Raw genomic sequence first — 23,403 nt, 5'->3', positions numbered from 1 at the left:
CCAAATAATTGAGCATCTTCCTCTAGGCATCAAGTCAACCTTGATATAACTATCAATAGAATGACCTATTGAATCTCAATATATGTCAAGGATTTTTATGACCCTCTACCAAAGGAGAATGGCCTTTAGGTACCTAACTAGAAAGGCTCACACAATAGTCATTTCTTCTTTCAATTGATGTAAGGGTCATTAGGCACTCAAACTTCAGTTCAAGATCTCGCTTCTCCTAATGGGGGAGGGGGAGAAGTTAGAAGGCACTTCATATGCTACTCATAACTGCTATGTTCTTAATATTATTTGCCACTACCATTGAATTGTTCCTCTTGGTTTCAGTGTTTGTAAAATATGCGTGTCCCAAGATTGATGGATCATAGCTAAGGCATCTAGTGATGAGACATTGAAAGAGTTTTTTTGTTTGTAAGATTTTTTCAATCAAATTGCACTGTAATGAAATGGAATTGAAGAAATGATTAATGAATATTTGCATGCCAATTAATCTAGAATCAATGCTTTTATATTGTTACTCAAGTGAAACATCAAAAAGGTAAGTATACACAATATTCTATTATCGGTTTCACTCAACAAACATAAATAATGTTACATTCTCTTTAAAAAAAAGAGTAGAATATTATTCAAATACTTTTGTATAAATTATGGGACAATAGTATTGCCATAGCTATACCATCACAAAACTCTTGCTTACATCAAAACTGGAATAAGAATGTATTAGTCCTATGTATCAACTATTACTCACAAGGTCAAAAAATAATACAAAATGAAAACAAACCACTCACAAATATCTTGAAAGCACTAACACACAATAATTGATCAAAAAAAGTTAGCCACACGAAGACAATGATGGAATATTCCAACATTCCCTTCCATATTAAATTATTGTTTTGAAGTACTAATGAGAGAATTCTGTCTGAAAAGTTGCAAACTTCACATGCCCAAGAGGCTTGGTGAAGATGTCAACACATTGTTCTTGAGTAGAGTAGAATGGGAGTTGAATAGTAGTGTTGTGAACAGTTTCTCATATGAAGTCGTGGTCAACTTCAATGTGCTTGGTTTGTTCAAGAAATGTTGGACTATGAAAAAACTTGAGAATACTTTGATTGTGCCAATTGAGGATTGTGTGTTGCTTTTGAGGTACTTCCAATCCTTCTAGTATCCGATGTAGCCAAATTGTTTCACAAGCTAATACACTTGTTGCATTATATTTTTGCTTTCGTTGAGGAAGAAGCAACCATGGCTTGCTTGCTACTTCCCTAAGATATATGACTTGAGCCTACGGAGGAAAAAAATCTAGATGTGGATTTCCTATCATCAATAGATCCTACATAGTTTGCATTTATATACCCTATTAAGAAGAATTGATCATTCATTTGTATTCCAAACCGTGATTCATGGTACCATGGATATATACCTTACTACACACTTTGTTGCTTTCCAATGACACAATTTTGGTTCTTGCATGAAATGTGAAAGATAATTGACAACAAAACTAATATCTAAACTAGTTTAGGTCAAATAAATCAAACATCAAATCTATTGCTGATAGAGAGGTGCACTTACTCGAGGAGATGGATTATAAATAAATAATTGCAATCTTGATTCTATGGGTGTAGACATGGGTTTGCAATCCATCATTCTAAACCTCTCAAGCAAGGTTGTGGCATATTTTCTTTGAGATACAGAGATATGGTGATCAGCTACCGTACCTTTAAGACAAGACAATAGTGTAACAGGTCAAGATCTATCATAATAAATACCTTGTTCACATGATTCTTGGTTTTGTCAGTCATATATTTTGAGCTACCTTTGATGACCAAATCATTAACATATACAATAAGAATTATAATCCCCCCACCACCCCTCTCCCCTTGTTCCTTGAGGTAGAGATTTGGATCATATGGATGCCAAGTAAGTCCATATTGTAGAAAATGTTTATCAATTTTGATAAACTAGACTCAAGGAGAATGTTTGAAACCATAGAGAGACTTAACAAGTTTAAATAACTTATCTTCTTTACTAGGGGCAATACATTCCTCTAGATGGGTTATATAGACCTCCTCTTTAAGGATTCCATTGAGAAAGGTGCTCTTTACATTCATTTGATACACCTTCCATCTAAACTATGTAGTTAGAGAAAAAATCATTATGATTTTTTTGATCTTTGTTGGTCAAGCAAATGTCTCCTCTTAATCAATTCCTTTTTGTGGGCATAACCATTAGCTACAAGTCTTTCCTTGTGCTTATCTATACTTCCATTTGCCTATATTCGGTCTTAAAGACCCGCTTACATTCTTCCTTGGTGGAAGATCAATGAGTTCCTAAGTCTTGCTTTTCATTAGGGATTGATATTCTACATCCATAATCTCTTTCCAAGGGTTAGATTTTAGTGTTTCTTGAACAATAGAAGCATAGTTCACAAAATTAGATTTGGAGAGTACTTGACAAGCCCAAAATTTTCAACTTGACAAAAACTCAGCAACTTAAAAAATACTTAATTTAAAAAAAATATATATATATAGCTTTTTGGCAAAATGCAATTATGCAATGTATCAAATGAGTCTAAAAAAGCATGAGGAAGTGTTTTATATTAGATTTGATTCTTGAATACATATGGATTATAAAATCAAATCATCATGTAGAGCTAGATAGAAGATAGCATAGCTAGCTGCTAATTGATAACTATTATGAATTTATGGTTATTGTCTTTGAAAATCATGATCATAAGTTGTATATTAAGCAAGTAAAAAATTACAAGTTTTTACAATTTCGTCTAACTTGTTCTAGTGAAAAGTAGGAGGTAGAGGGTAAATGGTATTAGAGTTGGCAAATTTGATAAAAATATAATAATATCATCTTTCTATTGGCTTGTGAAATTATTTTTCTTTATCCAACATTGATTATGTAGCTGATGAGTAAATTTATTTTGGGGACATACTAGTTTTGGAAATTTTTCTTAGAAGACGATTTGACCACTTAGATGTTTGTGGTTTAGTTAGTCATGTTTGTTTTCTTATTATAAACTGGAAAAGAATGATTCGAATCAGAGTAAATCATTTAAATTTCAATCAATCTTCAAATTTAGACAAATTGAAGTAATTCAATTCAATTCAATAATACAAGAATGCTTGCTTGCTATTTTGTGTGTTGAGGTGTGAATGAAAGGTTTTAAATGTGTTAAACTGCATGAAGCCTATATTTTATTTTTGTAGACAATGGTAGTGAGTTTTCAGCTCAGACTCGCCAAAACATTTAGTAAGTTCTTGCATACAACTCACCATGTAGACTCGACGAGTAAACCTTGAAGACTAGTCGAGTATGTAAACTATGAGTAGAAGGTTCACAATTATCAACTATTGACCTCATTTGTGCTATATTTACCTCATTGCGAGCTATGTTGCGAGTCTGCAGTCTTGAAGTTGAAGTATCTGGGACACCATCTAGCTTTGCATCCCAAATGGTACTAATGCACCACTTGGGCATAGATTGTGTGACATTTGTGGGTGTTGAGTCAAAGTGATCATCAACATTCCTATCTGAATCATCAATTTTCTCGTTCAATATAAATATAGGAGCACTATTTGGAGCAAGTGATGATATGGAAGGTGAGTTCAACTCACTTTTCTCATAAAAATGACATCTCTGCTGATGTATATCTTCTTTGTGGTAAAATCCATAAGTGTATAGGCCTTCAACTCATTTTTATACCCAAGAAGAATACATTTCGTGGATTTCTCATCAAGCTTCTTTATTGCTTGCTTAGTAATGTGCATGTATGTTGTGGAATCAAATACACAAAAATGAGAGATAGATGGTTTAACTCTTGCCCATGCTTCCTTTGGTGTGGTGCCATCAAGAGCTTCAATATATGTGCAATTCAAAAGATAAATTGGTGCATGCATAGCTTAGGCCCAATATGCATGCCCCAATAAGAATCCTTCAACATGCTACATACCATCTAAATGATGATGCGGTTACATCATTTTGCAACTCTATTTCATTGAGGCGTGTGAGACCAGTTGACAACAAACTACATTTTCCTTAAAGTAGGTGGATAATTTTGTGCAAGTGAATTCACTCCTTGATTTTAGTGAAGCACAAAAATACGACGATTCATTTCTTTTTCCACAAGAGTTTGAAACTCTTTGAAGTTGGAAAAAGCTTCATCTTTCATTTGTAAGCAACAGACCCACATTTTCCTTGTGTGACAAAAAGCTAAAAGTACCTTAAACTATTGAGACTATGTGCCATGGGTCTACACAAATTGGTATGTACCAGCTTTAAAGGTTTGCTTGCTTAATGCTCTCTAGGATTGAAGGGTGCACAATGTTAGCAAGACAATTGGAACAAATAGCACTCATATTTTTGAAGTGAGGGAAAGCCTTTCACCATGCCATTGTTATTGAGAGTAAGCAAATAACTTGTGCTCAAAGCACCAAACCAGTGATGCCATTGTTAATGCATGATAGCATCGGTAAGATAAATGATTGAATGAGAGATAAATGAAGTCTCTCATTCAATCATCTATCCTATCGATAAACTATGAGGAAAAACTTCAAGCTATTGTTCCTTCATTTGATGATCACTCTTCATTTGTATATGTTCAATCTTTCATTTGATGATCACTCTTCATTTGTATATTTTCAATCATACTTGTAAAGTTCAATCAATGCTCACAGCACAGAATACCGATTGGTATTGGTTTACATTATAAACGTATGCAATCCGATTAATATCGGTTATTATATTAACTGTGGTTACCGATTATTATCGGTTGATATATTAAACTGTGATCACTGATTAATATCGGTTGATATATATTAAACTATGATCACCGATTAATATCGGTTGATATATTAAATGGTGAACACTGCTGATTATCGGGCTTAACTAATACATATCGATTAATATCGGTTATGTTGCATATGATAGTCACGCCAATTAAGTATCGGATGATTTGTTAAGTACACACCGTTTGGTAAATGCTACGATAGTCAAAGGGTGCGATCAAGTAATGTCTTGATCAATCATGTCTAAAAGACACGACCGGTCAAGGCATTGCTTGATCCTCCCTGCTTTCATATATATATCTGTTGATGTGTCTAGTGTTAATACATAATAGCTTCGGTAAGATAAATGATTGAATGAGAGATAAATGAAGTCTCTCATTCAATCATTTATCATATCGTTAACTATGATAAAATCATCAAGCAATTAATTCATCCTTGATAGCAATTCTATATTTGCATATGAGCAATCTATGGATAATCACATATTCATCTATATAATGAAATCTGTATTTAGATGAATAACAATAATGATCACACCGATTAATATATATTGAATTGAATATATATTATCGGATTGCATATATATTATATCGGGTTGCATATAGAGTATATCGCAATATATTGGGCGGCAATGAATTAACCACCGATAGTTATCGGTGTGTTAGTCTACACCGATAGTTATTGGTTGTCAAGGCTAACACACTGATAACTATCGGCTGTTAGCATTGACAGCCACCGATATACTATCGGTCATTAGCATTGGATTAAATACACCGATAACTACGGTTGTGATCACCGATTTGCATTCACCGTAACATGCCTTTGTTAGTATTAACAAAAGGGTACGATCAAGTAATGTCTTGATCAGTCATGACCAATCAAGGCATTGCTTGATCGTGCCTCCTTTGTCATATACTTATAGTAAGTGGCATTCTTGAGATAGGATATAAAAAATATAAAATGCTCCTCTCATCTGCCACAAGCAAGAAGATAGTTAGACATATACAATAAAGAACATAATAATACATATTAGATAAATAGAAATATAACTTGCATATTGAATGTAAATTGAACATCTTTTACATGGTATCAGAGCTATAGTTAAATCGAACCTGAGGCTGTTCAATTTTACGTAAAATTCAAATCAAGTATATATTCAACATCACAATTCTATCAATGGCCAGCGCTATCGGATTTGAAGATAGACTTGCAGGAGGTGACGATTTCTCCGCGTGGAAATTTAAAATTCAAATGATACTAAAAGATAACAAAGTTGTCGTAAAGACTGAATCCAAAGAACCTGAGACTGAACCTGATCAAGCAATTTGGAGAGAAGGAAATGATAAGGCTATCAAAAAAATAGTCGATGGGGTAAGGAACAATATTATCCCCATTATAAAGAAACACGAATCAGCTTTCAACATGTTCAAAGCACTTGAAGACGCTTTTGAGATATCCAATGCCAGTAGAACCTTGGCTCTAAAAAGAGAGATAAATCATATAACCATGATGAAAGGAGAATCAGTCAATGCCTACTTCATGCGGATATCGAACTTAAAGGATGAACTAGCAACCCTTGGATATGAGATCCAAAGCAAAGAATTAACCCTCATTGCTTTAGATGGGTTGCCTAGTATCTGGGAAACGTTCGTCCAAGGCATCAGTGCAAGGGACAACTTTCCAAAATTCGATAGACTAAAGCCTGACTGTCTCCAAGAGGAATCAAGGCAAAATAAGAAAGGAATCAAACAAAAGAATATAGATGAAGATCTTCAAGTTCTAACTACGAACTCAGATAGAAAGGGCAAGAAGAAGCAATTCAGGAAGAGAAAGAGTCGCCATGGCAAGAACTCTTTCAAAAAGGATCTCTCTCAAATTCAGTGTTACAGATGTGACAAATTTGGGCACTATGTTGCCAAATGTCCAGAAAGAGCAAAGCAAGCCACATTTGCCAAATCAGGAAAATCGAAAAGGGAAGAGGACTCCGAGAAGTATGTGCTCTATTCAGCACTCACACATCAAACATCAAACAAAGTGAATTCCTGGGTAATCGACAATGGCTCATCCAGACACATTACAAGATTCAGAGAAGTACTAGACTTTATGAAAGAGGAAAATGATGAAGAGGTAACCATCGGAGATGACTCCACACACCCTGTCAAAGGAGTTGGAAACTGCACCATCAAACTAAAGTCAGGTGTATCATTACAACTTGAAGGAGTGCTATATGTTCCAGGCATTAAGAGGAATCTTGTCTCAATATCAGCACTGGAAGACAGTGGATACAGAGTGACATTCATGGACAACAAAGTGTTGGCTTGGCCAAAGAACTCATCTATCAAGAAAGCTAGTACAATTGGTCAAAGACAAGGCTACCTATATGAACTATGTATAGAGCCCAATTCCGCCCTAATTCATGAAACTACAGATGCCAATGAAATCTGGCATAGAAGACTAGGCCACCTGAATTTTTGAGCTTTATCATCAATGGGAGACCTTGTCACAGGTCTACCTAAGCTAAAGCAATATCATTCAGGGCCATGCACAGGATGTGTCCTAGGCAAAAATACTAAGGGTGCTTTCCAGAGTAGTACTAGGAAAACAAGTAAAGTCTTAAGAGTTAATTTATTCTGATGTATGTGGACCTATGTCTGTAAATTCATTAGGGGGACTTTTGTATTATGTGATATTTGTCGATGACTACTATAGGAAAACTTGGATCTGCTTTCTGAAATGCAAAGAATCAAAAGAGATCCTTAATAGGTTTAAAGAATTCAAATCATTAACAGAAAACTACTTAGGAAACAAATTTAAAACACTTAGAACTGATAATGGGGAGGAATACACATCAGAATTATTTAAAGAGTTTTGTAAAAATTCAGGGATTAAGAGGGAGTTAACAATACCTTACAACCCCCAACAAAATGGGATAGCAGAAAGGAAAAATAGGACAATTGTTGAAGCTGCCAAAGCTATGATTCTTGATTAGAATCTAAATATCAATCTTTGGGCAGAAGCAACCAACACTGCAGTATACATTCAAAACAGATGTCCTCACTCTCACCTTGAAGACAAGACCCCTGAAGAAGTCTTTACAAAATCAAAACCAGATATAAGCCACCTTAGGATCTTTGGATGTCCAGTATATATTCATGTACCTAAGGAGAAAAGATTAAAATTAGAACCCTCTGGAAAGAGAGAAATCCTTGTAGGATACAGTGAAACCTCCAAAGCCTACAAAATATATATACCCGGCCAAAAGAACATGGAACTAAGTAGGGATGTGATCTTTGAGGAAACCTTAGCCTTCAAAAGAGCCCAAAGCTCTCTAGATCCTAAAATCCATATTCCTAACCCCAACTTAGAGAGAGATCCCACTCCTGAACTTCAGAGGGAGAATCCTGAGGAAACTATGAGTGAAACTTTAAGTCCACCTAGAGAAAACCTCAAGAAAAGACCACTATGGGCCACCAAAACTGTCGAAGAAGCTCAGAAGTTTGCTGCTCCCTTAGGAACCTTCAGAGAATGCAAAAGGCCTAATAAATTTACTAGCTAAGTTGCCCTTATGAATGACCTCTCTAAAGCTGAACCAAGCAATGTATCAGATGCACTTCAACATCAAGTATGGAAGGATGCCATGTCTGAAGAGTATCAATCCATTATGAAGAACGATGTTTGGGAGATTGTTCCTAGACCAACCAAGGAAAGTACACTTTGGATATTTTGAAGAGATTTGGAATGCTAAATTGTAGACCCATGACCTCTCCTATGGAAACCAACTTACATAAACTTAAAGAAGCAGTGGCAGAGTCACAACCCACTGATCCTACTCAATACAGACAGATGATTGGGTCCCTGATGTATCTGGTAAATACAAGGCCAGATATCTGTTATGCAGTCAATGCTCTAAGTTAGTTTATGTGTGAACCAAAGGAGATACACCTGGTTGCAGTGAAACACATTATGAGGTATCTACAAGGTACTCTAAACCTTGGTCTCAAATACAAGAAGGTTGAGATAGACTTACATGGATTTATAGATTCAGATTGGGCTGGAAGTGTAATAAACAGGAAAAGCACTTCAGGATGTTGCTTCGGTCTAGGTTCAGCTATGATATCTTGGATCAACAGGAAGCAGTCTTCTATAGCTCAAAGTTCCATCGAGGCAGAATACATTGCAGCTTCTATGGCTGCTCGAGAGGCAATATGGCTCAGGAAGTTGCTTGTAGGACTGTTTGGAGAACCTATGAAACCCACTGTTATACACTGTGACAATCAGAGTTGCATAAAACTTTCAGTAAACACAGTGTTTCATGATAGATCCAAACATATTGAGATTCCCTACCACTATGTGCGAGATATGGTAGATAGGAATGCAATCCAACTAGAATATGTTTTTACAGGAGATCAAACTGCAAACATTCTGACCAAACCCCTTTCCAGAGTGAAGGTTGATCACTTCAGAAAAGGTTTAGGTATGACAGAAAGGTAAATTGCTTTGTAATCTATATTTGCATACCTATAAGATGTTTAATGTGTAAACCTCTTTGTCATGTTAGGACAATTTTTGGATTATATCCCCTAGGTTCACATCTAAGAGGTGACGATCTCTCAAGATAGTGAACACTTGTATGAGGACATTATAAGGTGACGATCTTATAATGTCCAAACTAGTTATCATGTTGGATCTCTGGTATGTCATGGATGTGCCATGATTGTGTTGTGATAAAACATTTGTATAAAGTGTTAGTGCACTTATCACAACTAGGATAAGGTGAGAAATTAAAGCTTTCTCATATGATTATCCTTAAGTATTGCGTGTAGGCAATACTGATATCACATGCTTAGGTGATATCCTATCAATTGCAAGATTGATGTGATAAACTTCAGTATCACGTGTTTAGGTGATACTACATACCAAATGATTAGATGGTATGATTCTCATGAATGATTAAAATGATTACTATCAATTAAATTATGATGCTTGAATATATTGTCTACATTCATCTTACCTAGCTAAGAGGGAGTGTTAATACATAATAGCTTCGGTAAGATAAATGATTGAATGAGAGATAAATGAAGTCTCTCATTCAATCATTTATCATATTGTTAACTATGATAAAATCATCAAGCAATTAATTCATCCTTGATAGCGATTCTATATTTGCATATGAGCAATCTATGGATAATCACATATTCATCTATATAATGAAATTTGTATTTAGATGAATAACAATAATGATCACACTGATTAATATATACCGAATTGAATATATATTATCAGATTGCATATATATTATATCGGGCTGCATATATATTATATCGGATTGCATATAGATTATATCGCAATATATCGGGTGGCAATGAATTAACCACTGATAGTTATCGGTGTGTTAGTCTACACCGATAGTTATTGGTTGTCAAGGCTAACACACCGATAACTATCGGCTGTTAGCATTGACAGCCACTGATATACTATCGATCATTAGCATTGGATTAAATACACCGATAACTACGGTTGTGATCACCGATTTGCATTCACCGTAACATGCCTTTGTTAGTATTAACAAAAGGGTACGATCAAGTAATGTCTTGATCAGTCATGACCGATCAAGGCATTGCTTGATTGTGCCTCCTTTGTCATATACTTATAGTAAGTGGCATTCTTGAGATAGGATATAAATAATATAAAATGCTCCTCTCATCTGCCACAAGCAAGAAGATAGTTAGACATATACAATAAAGAACATAATAATACATATAAGATAAATAGAAATATAACTTGCATATTGAATGTAAATTGAACATCTTTTACATCTAGAATCACATTGCTGCAAACTCCATACGGCCAACGCAGAATAGAATAAACTTGCTGAGTATCCTATCCTCTCTTGAGATAAGGAAATCCCTAATGCTATTTTCTACGTTTGATCAAAGGGGACAACCTTAAGGTTTCGTTTGTCAGGTCTTGACTGTGGGATTACTCAGTGGTTTGATGTGTTTTGTTGGAAACACAAGGGGGACTTACGGTGAGATAGGCGATAGATAGATGAGTTCCCTGGAATCTTTATGATCTTTCTTATCAAATGATTTCAGTTGAGTTGATACTGTTTTCAATAGGACTACAGATTCTCTTGATAAAAAAAAAAGGGGAAAAGGAGGGAAGGATAGGGAGAGAGAGATACATGAAATATAAATTTTAACTAAGATAGCAGATTCAGTAAACAGACGGACACCTCCAAATAACTAGACTAAGCATCACCAGCTATTTAAGCACAATACTTGCATAAATCTAGTGCAATCTTCAAAGGAAAATAGGATTTTCATGTTATCAACTACAACATTAAAACTTTTACATTCATAGTGAGCATTCAATAACTGAACTAAGCATATGAAAGGTTTAGACTAACCATGCAGAGAGAAAGACGATCAGCCATTCCCTAATGGTGTGAATTGCGAGGATTCTGTCGGATGTTTGTTTGAAAATGCTATATAAAGGAAATAAACATATTTGAAAAACTTCTAAATTAATGAAGAAGGAGACCATGCACTCACAAGGAAATTTGGAAACAATCTTAACTTTGCATTAAATCCTGTAAATTTCGCCAGAGCTTTTGTAACAATTCAAGAACTTCCTACAAAATGAGGGAAAACCAATCCCCTTTAAATAGGCTCCAAAATTGGATGAATGGCCCAGATTCATCCATAAAACATGGCTGCCCATACCCATAAATGGGAGGCAAATATCAACAACCACCCCAAAATGAGCAATAACTACCCAAAAAGGATAATTAAAACTCATCCAAAATTATCCGAAAAGGTGCATTCATAAAGTTTTACATTTTAGTTTGACTTGAAAGTCAAATATGACCCTTTTGGCCAAAAGTGCACTTTTCAAAGTTTAAAAAGGAAAAAAGTGCATTTTTAGGAAAGCACTTTTTCTTTTCCAGTTTCAAATCCTTTTATCAAAAATTGACTTTCTTCATGCAAATATTCCCGCTAGAGATCTCGACCTGCTGCACATTCCTCACGAACATACTCCTGGAATCTGATACATAATTGGAAAAGTAGACTGAATGGAGGCATAGGAGGATGGCGAATTTAATATTGCATGCCTTCAAGGTATTGGTCTACCTGCTTCAGACCATCTTGCCAACGGGAACGATTATGCTCAAAGCACAACATGTCCGAGTGGAATTGACCGGCAAAGCCTAGGTCCTTAGTGGAATAAGTGATCTTATTTGTTCCCAATCTTTCCTCCCAGTCTGGCGGTATCACTTCATCGGATTGGTCATTTACCCATCCCGAAACCATTGATCGAAGGATTATCTTGCCAAGTTCTTGCATGGTTTTCAGAATTACCTCACATGCATTGTGTTCTCTATCGATGATTTACTTAGCATCATTTTTTATGTTGATAGTCCAGTACCATTCTTTGAAAATGCCTATACCATGAGGGTGCAAGATGTCAGAGAGTGTAGGGATCTATGCCTGGGTCCAAAAAAGAGCGTTCATGAGGGGAAGAGTAGTGGCAGCCACTTCCTGAATGTGGAGGGATTCCCTCTTTACCTCTAATAACTTAACCAAAGTGGTTTCTTAGTGGCAAGCCATTTCCTTCACTTCCTCAAGGATTCGTTCTCCCCTTCTTCTGATGCCTTGTATCCATTCCTTGACGGCCCTTGTGGTGTCCCGTACTCCTTCAAATTCTGTTGTGGTCCTCTGTGCCAATGTTGTCGAGGGAATGTGGGATTCAGAGGCATTGTGTAATGGTCTCACGAGTTGATTGATGTACCCTTCGGCCTGCTCAGCATGAGCCCGATACATATCCTTCTCAGCTGTTATCTCTTGAAGTTGCCTGAGTATGTTTTGCACTAAATCCTTGAATTCCTCCTTTTCCTGTGCCTTAGTGGCTCGTCCGATGGGGACAGTTGTGATACTATAATCTGCCAGTGTGATCTGATCTGCTGGCTTGTCTACAGGCGGGGTGGCAATATGGAGAGTACGGTTCCTTTGCTCATCTTTAGTCATTCTGGAATATGCCTTGGACTTTTTCTTCCCCTTAGCCTTAGCTTGGTCTATGCGTGAGAATATGTCCTTGAGGTCGATAGGTGGTTTGGTGGCGGCCTTGCGCTGGGCTCTAGCAATTAACCATTCTTGAGGTACAGTCTGGGCTGGTGCTATGGTTAAATTTTCACTCCGTTCTTTGATGTTTTCAGTCGTCTCATCACAAATTTGCAGCTGTTTTGTTACCAGAGGGGTTTAGGAGGTGCCAAGTTCCTTACTTGCAGCTGAACTTTCTCCCACTTCACTGAACAATTGTTTGGTGCCTTCGTGTGATGGTTGCTCTTCAGTCCTTTCGAGCTCGCGGGTCTCCTTTGCCCTTTGCTCTCCTTCATCGGTAGAGTCATCTTTGGTTGTATTATGGAGCAACAGTTCATGGCGGCTCTGTTGGGTGGGTTCATGCACTTCGATCCCTTGAATGGATGGAATCTCTCCTTCCTCTATTTGGTTACCCGGTTGGGTTGATGCAATGGCCCTTAGCTCAGCTTCTAGCATGTCGGGTGCGGGAGGATAATCAGCTCCAAATGCATTGATGTCACTCTGGGAAGGCGGAGCAGGTATATAATCTAATTCTACTACATCGTCGGACGAACTGGGGTCCTTTGACGATGAAGTGACGTCTGGTCTCCTTATAGGAATCTTCTTCCTTCTTTGTTCTCTTCGACGTCCGAGTCCCTCTGCAAGCCTTAGCCTTCTTTCTCTTCTTGGGTTTTTCAATTTCTTCCTTGGGTGCACTGGAAGTTCCCTCATCTTCGGAAGACTGAGAATTGAGGCTACCCATTAGGTGGTAGGTGAACTGGACTCCTTCGTGAATTAGTCTCTCAATTTGCTGATGCAACCATTGGTCAGTATATCTTGCTGGGGCTGCCATGACTGCCTCAAAATCAGTGATAGGGTCTTGTGACCAATCAACGCTTGGCAAAAGATGCCTTACTGCCTCAAATTCTCGGACCTGGAGGCAATTTCCTGAATCTGTGAGTTGATCTGGGACCTAACGATATTCATAGAGTTGGATCTGATGCACACTCAGCCTAGAATATTCACGCCTTCGGACTTCATAGTCATCAGAGCAATTCTTCCAATAGTCTTCAACTGATTCCTTTGCTTTGTACTGCCAGCCATAGGCTCTCTTTGCCAGATTATCGTGATCGAAATATTTCCTCGGAAAATGCTTTTGTAGGCCATAAGAGGCTAGCTCTGCGAGGAATTCCTCTGCTAGGGTGGGGGTCTTCAGATGGACATCCTGGTTGCCTATAATCATGGGGAACGCGAATCCAACCTGCTTGCTCTCTCTGTGTAAGATGCCGGCCGGACGTGACTGCCTTGCGACCTCCATAAGAACTATTTTGTCGGTTGGGTACTGTGGAAGTCGGAGAGGGGCACCATCAAAGCCCGCTATTCGGATATAGGAGAACCTTGGGAACTGGATGAACCAAGCTCCGTATCTCTGTATTAGAATAGTAGCTTGCTCTGAGAGCCTTATGTGTAATCCTCCCTACATTAGTTTGACCAGGCGCATTGTGAAGGCATCATTGACGTGCTCATATTGGCCAATTGCATAAGCTGGGCTTCTCTTTTTTCTCTGAGCTATGTCTTGGTAGTGCAGCTGCGGGTAACAATCATAGACCTTTACCTGACCAGGCCCATTCCCGATTTCACCTTTCATTATCAAACCGGGCAGTGGCTGGTTCTTGGCGAACATGTAGACCAAGTAAGAGGTCATAGTGAAGTACTTTTTGCTCTCGAGTTCAATTAGCTGAGCGTGGATGTTGTCGCTTATAATCTGGGCCCAGTCAAACTTAGACTTCCCAGCGAAGACTTGCTCTGTGAAATAAAACATCCACTCTTCAAAGTAGTTGGATTTAGGAAGTCCCATAACCCGGTTGAGTAATGTGACCATATCCCCATGCTCGTTATGAAAGTCACTTCTTGGGGTCTTTTTCCCAATTCTGGCGCTTGGAAGCCTTCTCTCCTTGTACCACTCTTCGTTGATCAGTGTTTTGCATCTGGCCGGATTCATATCATATGCCCCCTGTGCTTCATCTATAGTCGTGGTCGTGGGATTGTTTGGGAAGGGAATGTCAAATGCATCGCCATTGGCCTCAGGAGTGAAGTTGGTGAGAGTCATATTCTCGAGGAGCACCAATCTGGAACCTGGCTAATAATGTCGGGCAGCCTCTACCACTAACTCATAGTTTTGTACTGCTGGAGGAAATTCCGCCACTTGGGCGATGCCACTTTCTACCATTTGTCTAGGCTTGCCATATGCGTTAGGGGAGAAGACTCGATTCCTGAAGTCCTGGATGTCAATATGGCCTAGGTCGGTATCACCAACATTGTCCCAGACGCTCTAAACTTTTGACTCCCTCAATCCCCCTCTTTGATACTGGTAATTCATCCTTTCAACTTTGCATGGGATATCTGATTTGGATGCTCGCGATGTCTTAGCTGTAGCGGGCGTCTTTGATGATTCTACTGCCGATTTAGGCATTTATCTTGCACAGTTGGATGCGGATTACGAGGCAATATAAAAGAAGTAAGGTGGGTTAGATAGAGGATACTCCAGCATTCAAGAATTAATTCAAAATTTAGATTGGAAACAGAGTGATATTGCTAGCTGAGAGCTTGATTGAGCAAAACATTTATTCATGAAGCTTTTGATTGCGAATTTGTACTTAAGCACTTTCTGAATTAATTTTCAAAAGGGACAAAGCTCGAAAAATTCTCCTAAGTTTAAAAAAAAATGCAATTTCTGGTCAAATCTTAGGAGCAAATTCTAATTTTCGACTGCTTTGAATGATGCTTTAATAGTCGGAAAAAGATGTGAATTTTGAAGACTTAAGCACTATAATCAATTTTGCACAGGCATGCATCCAATTTAAAAAAAACATTCAGATGATCAAGAGAGACAAAGCATACTTACCTGATGAAAAATGGATGGCAAGAAATTGCCCGACTTGCTGCGCAAAGACGAATGGATAGTTCTGCAAATTTTGAATTCCAACGGTTATCTCTCTAATTCAAATTTTTGCGGTTTGGATTGGAGAAGAATTTGCAATGTCGAGTTTTTAGACTAAGCGATTTTTTACCTTGGATGCAAATCGCGCGAAATTGGCTCTACCTTTCAAAACCCTACGTGATCCTCGGGTGCCTCCATGCTTATCGCCTACTTTACTTTCTGCGCAACGATTTTCGGAGAAATGGGAGACTTCGGAGCATTCGGGGTTTTCGCCAGAACTGCCCTTGCTTCTTCGCGGCTATCCTCTAGCTCGTGACTTTGGTGGAATGGAGGTTTTCGGAGCCTAAATTGTGTTTTACCTTGAAGGACTTCGACTCTTTATTTTTTTCGGACCTTTCATGCCCTTTGCGATTTTCGGGGCTTTCACGTTCTTTGGCGACTTAACAAATTTCGGACCCTAAGGCACCTTTCGCGATTTTTAAACTTTGAAATTTCGGAGCTTTGAACGCCCTTTGCGAACTTCGGAGTTTTCACGCCTTTCGGCGGCTTAAAGTATTTTGAAATTTCAATGCCTTTTGCGATTTTAAAGTATTTTGAAATTTCGGCCCCAGGGTCCGAAATTAGATAACTCAAGTGAATTTTGGACCTTGGGGGGGGGTTTTTGCAAACTGAAAGGTAATCTTCGGACCTTAAGGCCCCTTTTTCAACTTTAAGACATATTCGGACCTTAAGCACATTTTTGCAACTTTAAAGAATTATCGGAGTTTTAACGCCTTTTGCAATTTCGGAGCTTTAACACCTTTTGCAATTTCGGAGCTTTAACGCTTTTTGCAATTTCGGAGCTTTAACGCTTTTTGCAATTTCGGAGCTTTAATGCTTTTGGGTGAATTAACAAATTTTGAAATTTCGGCCCCAGGGTCCGAAATTTTATAACTCAAGTGAATTTCGAACCTTGGGGGGTTTTTTGCAAACTGAAAGGTAATTTTCGGACCTTTTCAACGGTTTTGTGAATTTTGAAATTTCTCTCCTGTTGTCCCCAGGGTCCGAAATTCGGCCCCCTGGGCGATTTCGCAAACTTTGGTATCTTGCAACGAGATTCGCTCCTCCTTTCCCAGTTGTCGAAAATCGTCATTCGTTCAAATCTTGCAAACTCCGCAAAAACAAAACCTCATGCAATCTATCTCATCGCTCTTACGCGGAAATGACAATTTTGGGTCGTCATGCGACCTTCAGACGCGCTGCTCTTTGCTTGGCAGGCTTCGCCAACTTCTATCACCTTATGCCTATCCAAGGCGATTTCACAATTTTGAACAATCTCTTGGTATTCGTGCCCGAGGGCTAGACTAGCCTAATGGAATCATCGGCTCTTTTCTTTCAACATCATCACTTCACGGACCGGTCATGGACTCGCTCGAAAGGACGCGAGACGCTCTGTGCGAAACTCAACAGAGCGAAGACAAAAGGCTCAAAAAAGGGAAGGGGGACCCTGTCGGCGATAGGGAGTGTGTGCAATGCACAACAATATCAAATGACATTTGTGAGAAAGACATCTAAATCAATAAATGCTCCTCTCACCTGCAATATAAAAGAACTTAATCAGATTTATCATATTAAGTAGATAATACATTGTTAAAAGAGAAGATAAACTAGAATATAACTTGCGTCTTGAATTGAAAATTGAATAACATTTATAGCCATAGCCTAGCAAGATCATTTTTCTTAGTCACCAAGGTTTGATTATTGTTAATTGTATCAAGCCTAAACACTTTACCAATTTGAGAAGGACTTGAAACAATTTGTTAAGTTCTATATTTATGACATGTGAGATCTTTTTATCATCACTTTCATCAAATTCAATCCTAAAGTTATCGAGAAAATGATAGATAGGATATTTTTGGTAAGTCTTGGCACATATAAGACTTTGTGAGTCTGCAATGATGTATGCCAAACTACAAGGAGATTTCACCAATACCTTGGATGTGATAGGTGGTAGCATCTCCAAAAGAAACTTTACCATCACGAGGTTTCATTGTGAGAAACTGCTCCTTTTGTCTAGTCCTATTCCTTGTAGCATCTGTGTCCACATAACAAATTAAATTCAATTGTGAACTATCTCCAAGATTGTGGGCATCAAATACATACTCATTTGCTTGAGAGTCATATTCTTCAACAATATTGCCATGTTTTTGCTGTTTGTTCTTTTAATCCTGTTGTACATTACTAGTTTGAAACGGCTTCTTTTGATGCATTTAATTGTTGGATGATCTTTTTGCTAAAAAAATGTATCATCATTATATGGACAACAAATCCTGAAATTGTCATTCAATATCATCACTTTGTATAATTGTTGTACCATTATAAATTTGTAAGATTCAATGTGGCATTAAGGAGAGGAACAGCAGGAAGAAGTTCAATTGTGTGATAGATTGCTTTGTTCAAGGTAACTGGTTTAGCATCCGAATAGGACTGCAATAATTGATGAAGACTTGCATGGTGGGGAAAAATTGACTTAGGCTGGTAATGAATTAGATTGTGGTCTTATGGATATTAGTGCAAGCTCTGCTACTTGTTCGACCACTTTACTTGCTTGCCTGCAACTGTACTAAATTTGTTGTTCTTGAGGTACATCTGATTAGGTATATTTTAAATAATGTTGAAGTGTGTAGGTGTTGTTATTGCATCATAGTAAGCTTTCTTATCGTATTGATGGGGTTTACTGAGAAATAGGCCACAATATTTATATTTGTCAAATCATAGGTGAACTTATCAACAAACTTGGGATCAAAAAGCAAGACACAATGTATGTGTGAATGACTTGCAACGATTAATTATCATCCTTCCATACAAGTGTATATGGATGATGGTATGGGTCAATCATTAAGTGCAGTTTGTTGAAATGGATCTCATAATTGAATTTTCTACTGTACATTATCAATTATACAATTGTCTGGGAAGTCGTGTGAGGTGAGCATGTATGAAAAACAAATTTTCACTACCCCCTTGTTGAGTCAACCTTTCAACTTGTGATAGGTCTTATCATCACTAGAAGTATTGAGGCTAATGTCCCTCATTAGCAGACTACAATTAAGATCTTCTTAGTCAATCTAAAGTACTCGGAATTTTCATGTCCCCTCTTTTTACAACAAGTACACAATTTTCCATGTTTCTTGGCATCAAAGGAGAGCAAATATCATAGAAAGATGAAGAGAAAAACAGTTTCTTTCTTACAAGTCATTGTTTTGGAAGAACCAGAAGAAAATGAAGGTTGAAAGACTTTGAAGTGGACAGCAAGTTTTGCTTTTGCTTTTTGTGTTTAATTAAGTGCAGATCAAGTGTCTCAATGTTGGTATATTTCAACTCTTGAAACTGGGCTTCCTGTAAAGAATGAGATTTGTATTAGATATAATATAATGCTAGACAACACTTTCTACACATGCATTTATTGTTCACGTTAATGATGCCTTTTCTGGCTGTATTTATGATAAACTAAGAAAGTTTCTTTCTATTTTAGTGGCCTTAACTATTCGGCATATGCCAACATTGTTGTTCATATGCTTAACCCATGTACTAAGTAATTTTTATTTCGAGACTCTTTATTTTCTCTGCTTTTTGTATGCGTTTCTCTCTGATTTTTCTACTCTGAGTCCTAAGAAGCTATTACTTGACAAGACTTTTTTTTTTCTGATTTTATTTAGCCTATTAATGAACTGGTAATTAATTGGCCCTCAATGGGTGTCCGTTGAATAGGAATAAAATTAGTTTTAGATTTGATCTGAAGTATCCTGTACTCCTTACATATGATAATAAATTGATGGAAGCATTATTTGGTATGTGCAGATTGAAAATTGTACAGGTCTTGACTTACTTTGCAGCTTTGAGGATAATGAAGACATAAATGTTGCAGCATGGCAGGAAGAGTCATTTCTTTTGAGGTAGATAATATGACATAGAATCCTGATATTTGTATTGCGATTTAATAGAGAAGCAGGATATCATAGTTGGTGTCTTTATGCCTTTATTTTGTATGAAAGAATCTGCTGATTAATCTTTTCTCAGCAACATATCTAGCATTGGCCCTTGCATGCCATTTGAAAAGTTTTAATTACAAAATAAATGGAAAATGAAAGGAACAATAAATAGGAAGGATACAGAGTTGAAAGAAACTACTACAAAACAGGTGTCTTTTGAGAGAAACTGTATATATTGCGTACTTGGATTTAAGACTCTGGGCATATTGATCATAAATATGATAATTGTGTACATCTCTAGTATATACTGGTTAAAATTCTTTCCAGAAAATAGTACTCATTCTTTGTATCTGACTTGTCTGAAAGGCGAATGATTTCAAGAAGAGGCTTGCATCTGGAAAGTTTTAAAGATATGACCTTCAAACTTGTCAAGTCTGGCATGGTTTCATCAACCCCAGTTCAAGTATCATTGGAGGATCCTGGAGTTACTACAATTATGACAAACATAATATCTCACATAAGTATATTTTAAATACAGCAGAACTAGAGTCATCATTGTTTGTTACAAATACATCTGTACCATCCTTAGTTTTGCTGTAACTGCTTTCTGATAGAACAAATAAATATTCTACTTGAATTGTTATCTGGTATTATTTGGTTGTATGCTTGAGGTGTGTTTGACAAATGAACGGTTTTTAAGCAGGTGGAAGGAGAGTTTCAGGATCATTAGTTGTCATTGATGTTTCAAAACAAATTGAGGTTAGACTCTGTTAAAGTTTATTTGTTATTTTTCTTTGAACAGTTTCTTGAATTAGTGATTACCAGTCAGCATAATTAAATAAAATGTCATAAGCCCATATATGACATCTTTCATGGTATTGAAATTTGAAAATCTTAGATGGCTGCATTATGAGAATATCATGTCGAGTTGACATATAAACTTATGTTTTATAAGGATATATCCTGGTGGAAAGGAAAGGATTTACAGGGCTGATTCTTTTCTCATATTTTATTTACAAAACTGACTGGAGCCCTGCTATATAGGATGGCTTCTCAGTTGTGGTATCCCCCATGGTACGCATACAGAATGCAAGCGATCTTTCACTAGAGCTGCATTGCCGACGGCCACAGCAAAGAGAGGATGAAGGTGTCGTGGTTCTTCTCAAACATGGAGAGAGTATTGATGATTCAATGGGATCGTTTGATGCTTTAAAATTCTCTGGTGAAATGAGGAAGGCATTGTTATCATTCAGTCATGGTAAGCTTGGCAATTCTTGTGAAGCATCCTTTCTTTGGAACACTTTCAATTGCTCAGAACACAAAAAGAAGAACTCTTCCACAAGATTTTAATGTTTTTGAAAATGGGCAACATTTTGTTTGTTTTAATGGTACATAATGCACATCCAAAGAAAGAGTTCTTGATTTTTATCAACTATATCTGGAAATTTCTTTGAAATTTGGATTTGACTCTTGGAATATGTAAACAATGATAGACAAAGAAATTGTAATGTCCCCTACCTGGTCTATTTCAACATATTAGAATTGATTGATATTCTTCAATTAGTTATTAACAAGTGCTTATCTATTTTCCTCATTAGATGATTAATATCATTATTAATATAGATATCAGATCCTGTTACTACTTCAGTTTTAAGGGAAAAGGGTTTACGTATGTTACCAAAGCACTTAGAGACCAACTATAATAGGTTCCCTCAAAGTTTACAGATCCAAGCCCTTACCTATCTTGGGTCTATACCCTCAAGGCTTATGGGTCGCTGATCCCCACCCTATCTTGGGACTTAACCTATTGCTTGGATTTACACTGCCCCTCTTTGGAACATCTCATCCCCATCTTCTTAAATACTGACAGTAATAACATGATTTAGACTATAAGTACACTAACTTCTCATGTATTATAAATATATATGAAATTAAGTATGACTGTCATACATATTGCAGTTTATAACAATATTGTTACTAGATTCTGGATATCAACTTTATCAAGCTTCATATACTAAGCATACATATTAAGCATATCTCCATGCATACCACCAAGAACACAAATGTTACTGCCTATAACTTGATAACAATTCTGATCTGATCTGATCAATGCTGATGTCACTAGATGCTTTTGATTCCATCCCTTTATATCTCTCAATTTGAGGGAAAGGTCACACCTCTTCATCATGTATGCCCTTTGGCAAGAGACATACCCTTTCACCATTAGCACCCTTTGAAAGAGTGCATCTCTTCATTATTTCTACCCTTTGAAAGGGACACAGCCTTTCATAATCACTTATTATTTAAATCAGATCTGCACTTCTCATTCCCAAATTATCCCCCCCTCTCAAATGAGGTTTTCTTCTCCCTTTTATATCTCATTGTTGAGGGAGTCACGACATTTCCTTTCATGTCTATTGACTTTTCATTAACTTAATTAATTTTTAATTAATCATATTTAATTATATTATTTTATATTTTAATTTAATGTTTTAATTTTATTATTAAATTCTATTTCAAAGTAGGGACATTACACAGACATTATACTTTAGTACATGCAATGTCTAATATGGTAATATTGCTTAAAGAGATATGGTTGCTATTTCAGACGGAGAATTATAATCTTGCAGCATTCTAATGTTATACTGATAAGGCTACAGTGCAAAGAACGATCTCATAATGGCTGCCTTTGAAATCATACCCGATGCACTCATTCAAATTTGCATCTTACTACTTTCATACCAACTGCATTAGATAATCTTCTTCTTCGTATGATCTTCTTGTGATGATTATATTCCTCCTCTCGGTTCTTCAAACTGTGATAGGAAACAGTATATACAACTATCCAATATATTATATCCCTGAAAGAGATACCAATTCCCCCATTAAATATCCTTGGGTATCGAAAGGTTGCATCTTATCAGGAGTAGAAGTATCCTTTGTCCAGGATTAATTAATATTTCTTAATATTGTACCTCTTCATGACTACTCATTTAGTCTTCCATTATGGCTGTTGTCTAATTGATCCCTGTTATCAACTTATCCTTAACGGTGTTTCTTATAATCGTAGTCTTATAACTAGTGATGTTCGATGTTAATCTGAATCTATTTATGTTCTCAAACCGCACCTCCTTAGCCACGTAAGATTGGTAGAATCATTGACATTATCGATTAGCCATCTCTAACCATCGGCCATATCATATCTTTGAATCGTAACCTACTAATCTTCGTCGATCACTGTGTATGATCGATACCTAAGAGATCTTCATGAGTTTCTCTATTAATTATAGTGATTGCTTTTGATAAAACGTTACCTAATAACTTCTTTAATTATCTCCAAGGACTGCTACCAGATAATCATCGATTGCTATCAGTGTGATTATTATACATGACATCGAACTCTTTCATGATCATTTGTAAACAGTAATTACTTGATTAATATAATCTAGTATTTGATTAACTAGACAATGGGTTTGATAAAGTCCTTAATCAGTATTCTTTTGATGTCTCCCTTCAATTGGTGCTAAGTGATGACTAGTTTTGATTATATTACTGAATATCACTGTCTTTTGTGAGGGGACAACTCTGACACCAGCAGTTTACTTATATTTAGT

The 23,403-nt window shown here is 36.9% G+C and overlaps 1 protein-coding gene across 6 annotated transcripts in view; it reads left to right on the top strand.

Annotated features, from left to right (window-relative positions):
- Nucleotides 1-23,403, top strand: part of LOC131071412 (uncharacterized) — a 370,752-nt gene that overhangs the window by 187,841 nt on the left and 159,508 nt on the right. For 5 of the 6 annotated variants that reach the window (XM_059207323.1, XM_059207322.1, XM_059207320.1 and 2 more), the window contains 4 exons: nt 19,659-19,753; nt 20,156-20,310; nt 20,490-20,548; nt 20,834-21,047. In XM_059207323.1, coding sequence (XP_059063306.1) covers nt 19,659-19,753; nt 20,156-20,310; nt 20,490-20,548; nt 20,834-21,047 — 523 coding nt within the window. The remainder of the gene's footprint in view (nt 1-19,658; nt 19,754-20,155; nt 20,311-20,489; nt 20,549-20,833; nt 21,048-23,403) is intronic. The other variant, XM_059207319.1, reaches the window with a different exon arrangement.

This window comes from Cryptomeria japonica, chromosome 6 (genome assembly GCF_030272615.1).
Source record: "Cryptomeria japonica chromosome 6, Sugi_1.0, whole genome shotgun sequence".
Lineage (NCBI taxonomy): Eukaryota > Viridiplantae > Streptophyta > Pinopsida > Cupressales > Cupressaceae > Cryptomeria > Cryptomeria japonica.
This window is presented reverse-complemented; position numbering and strand designations above follow the sequence as displayed.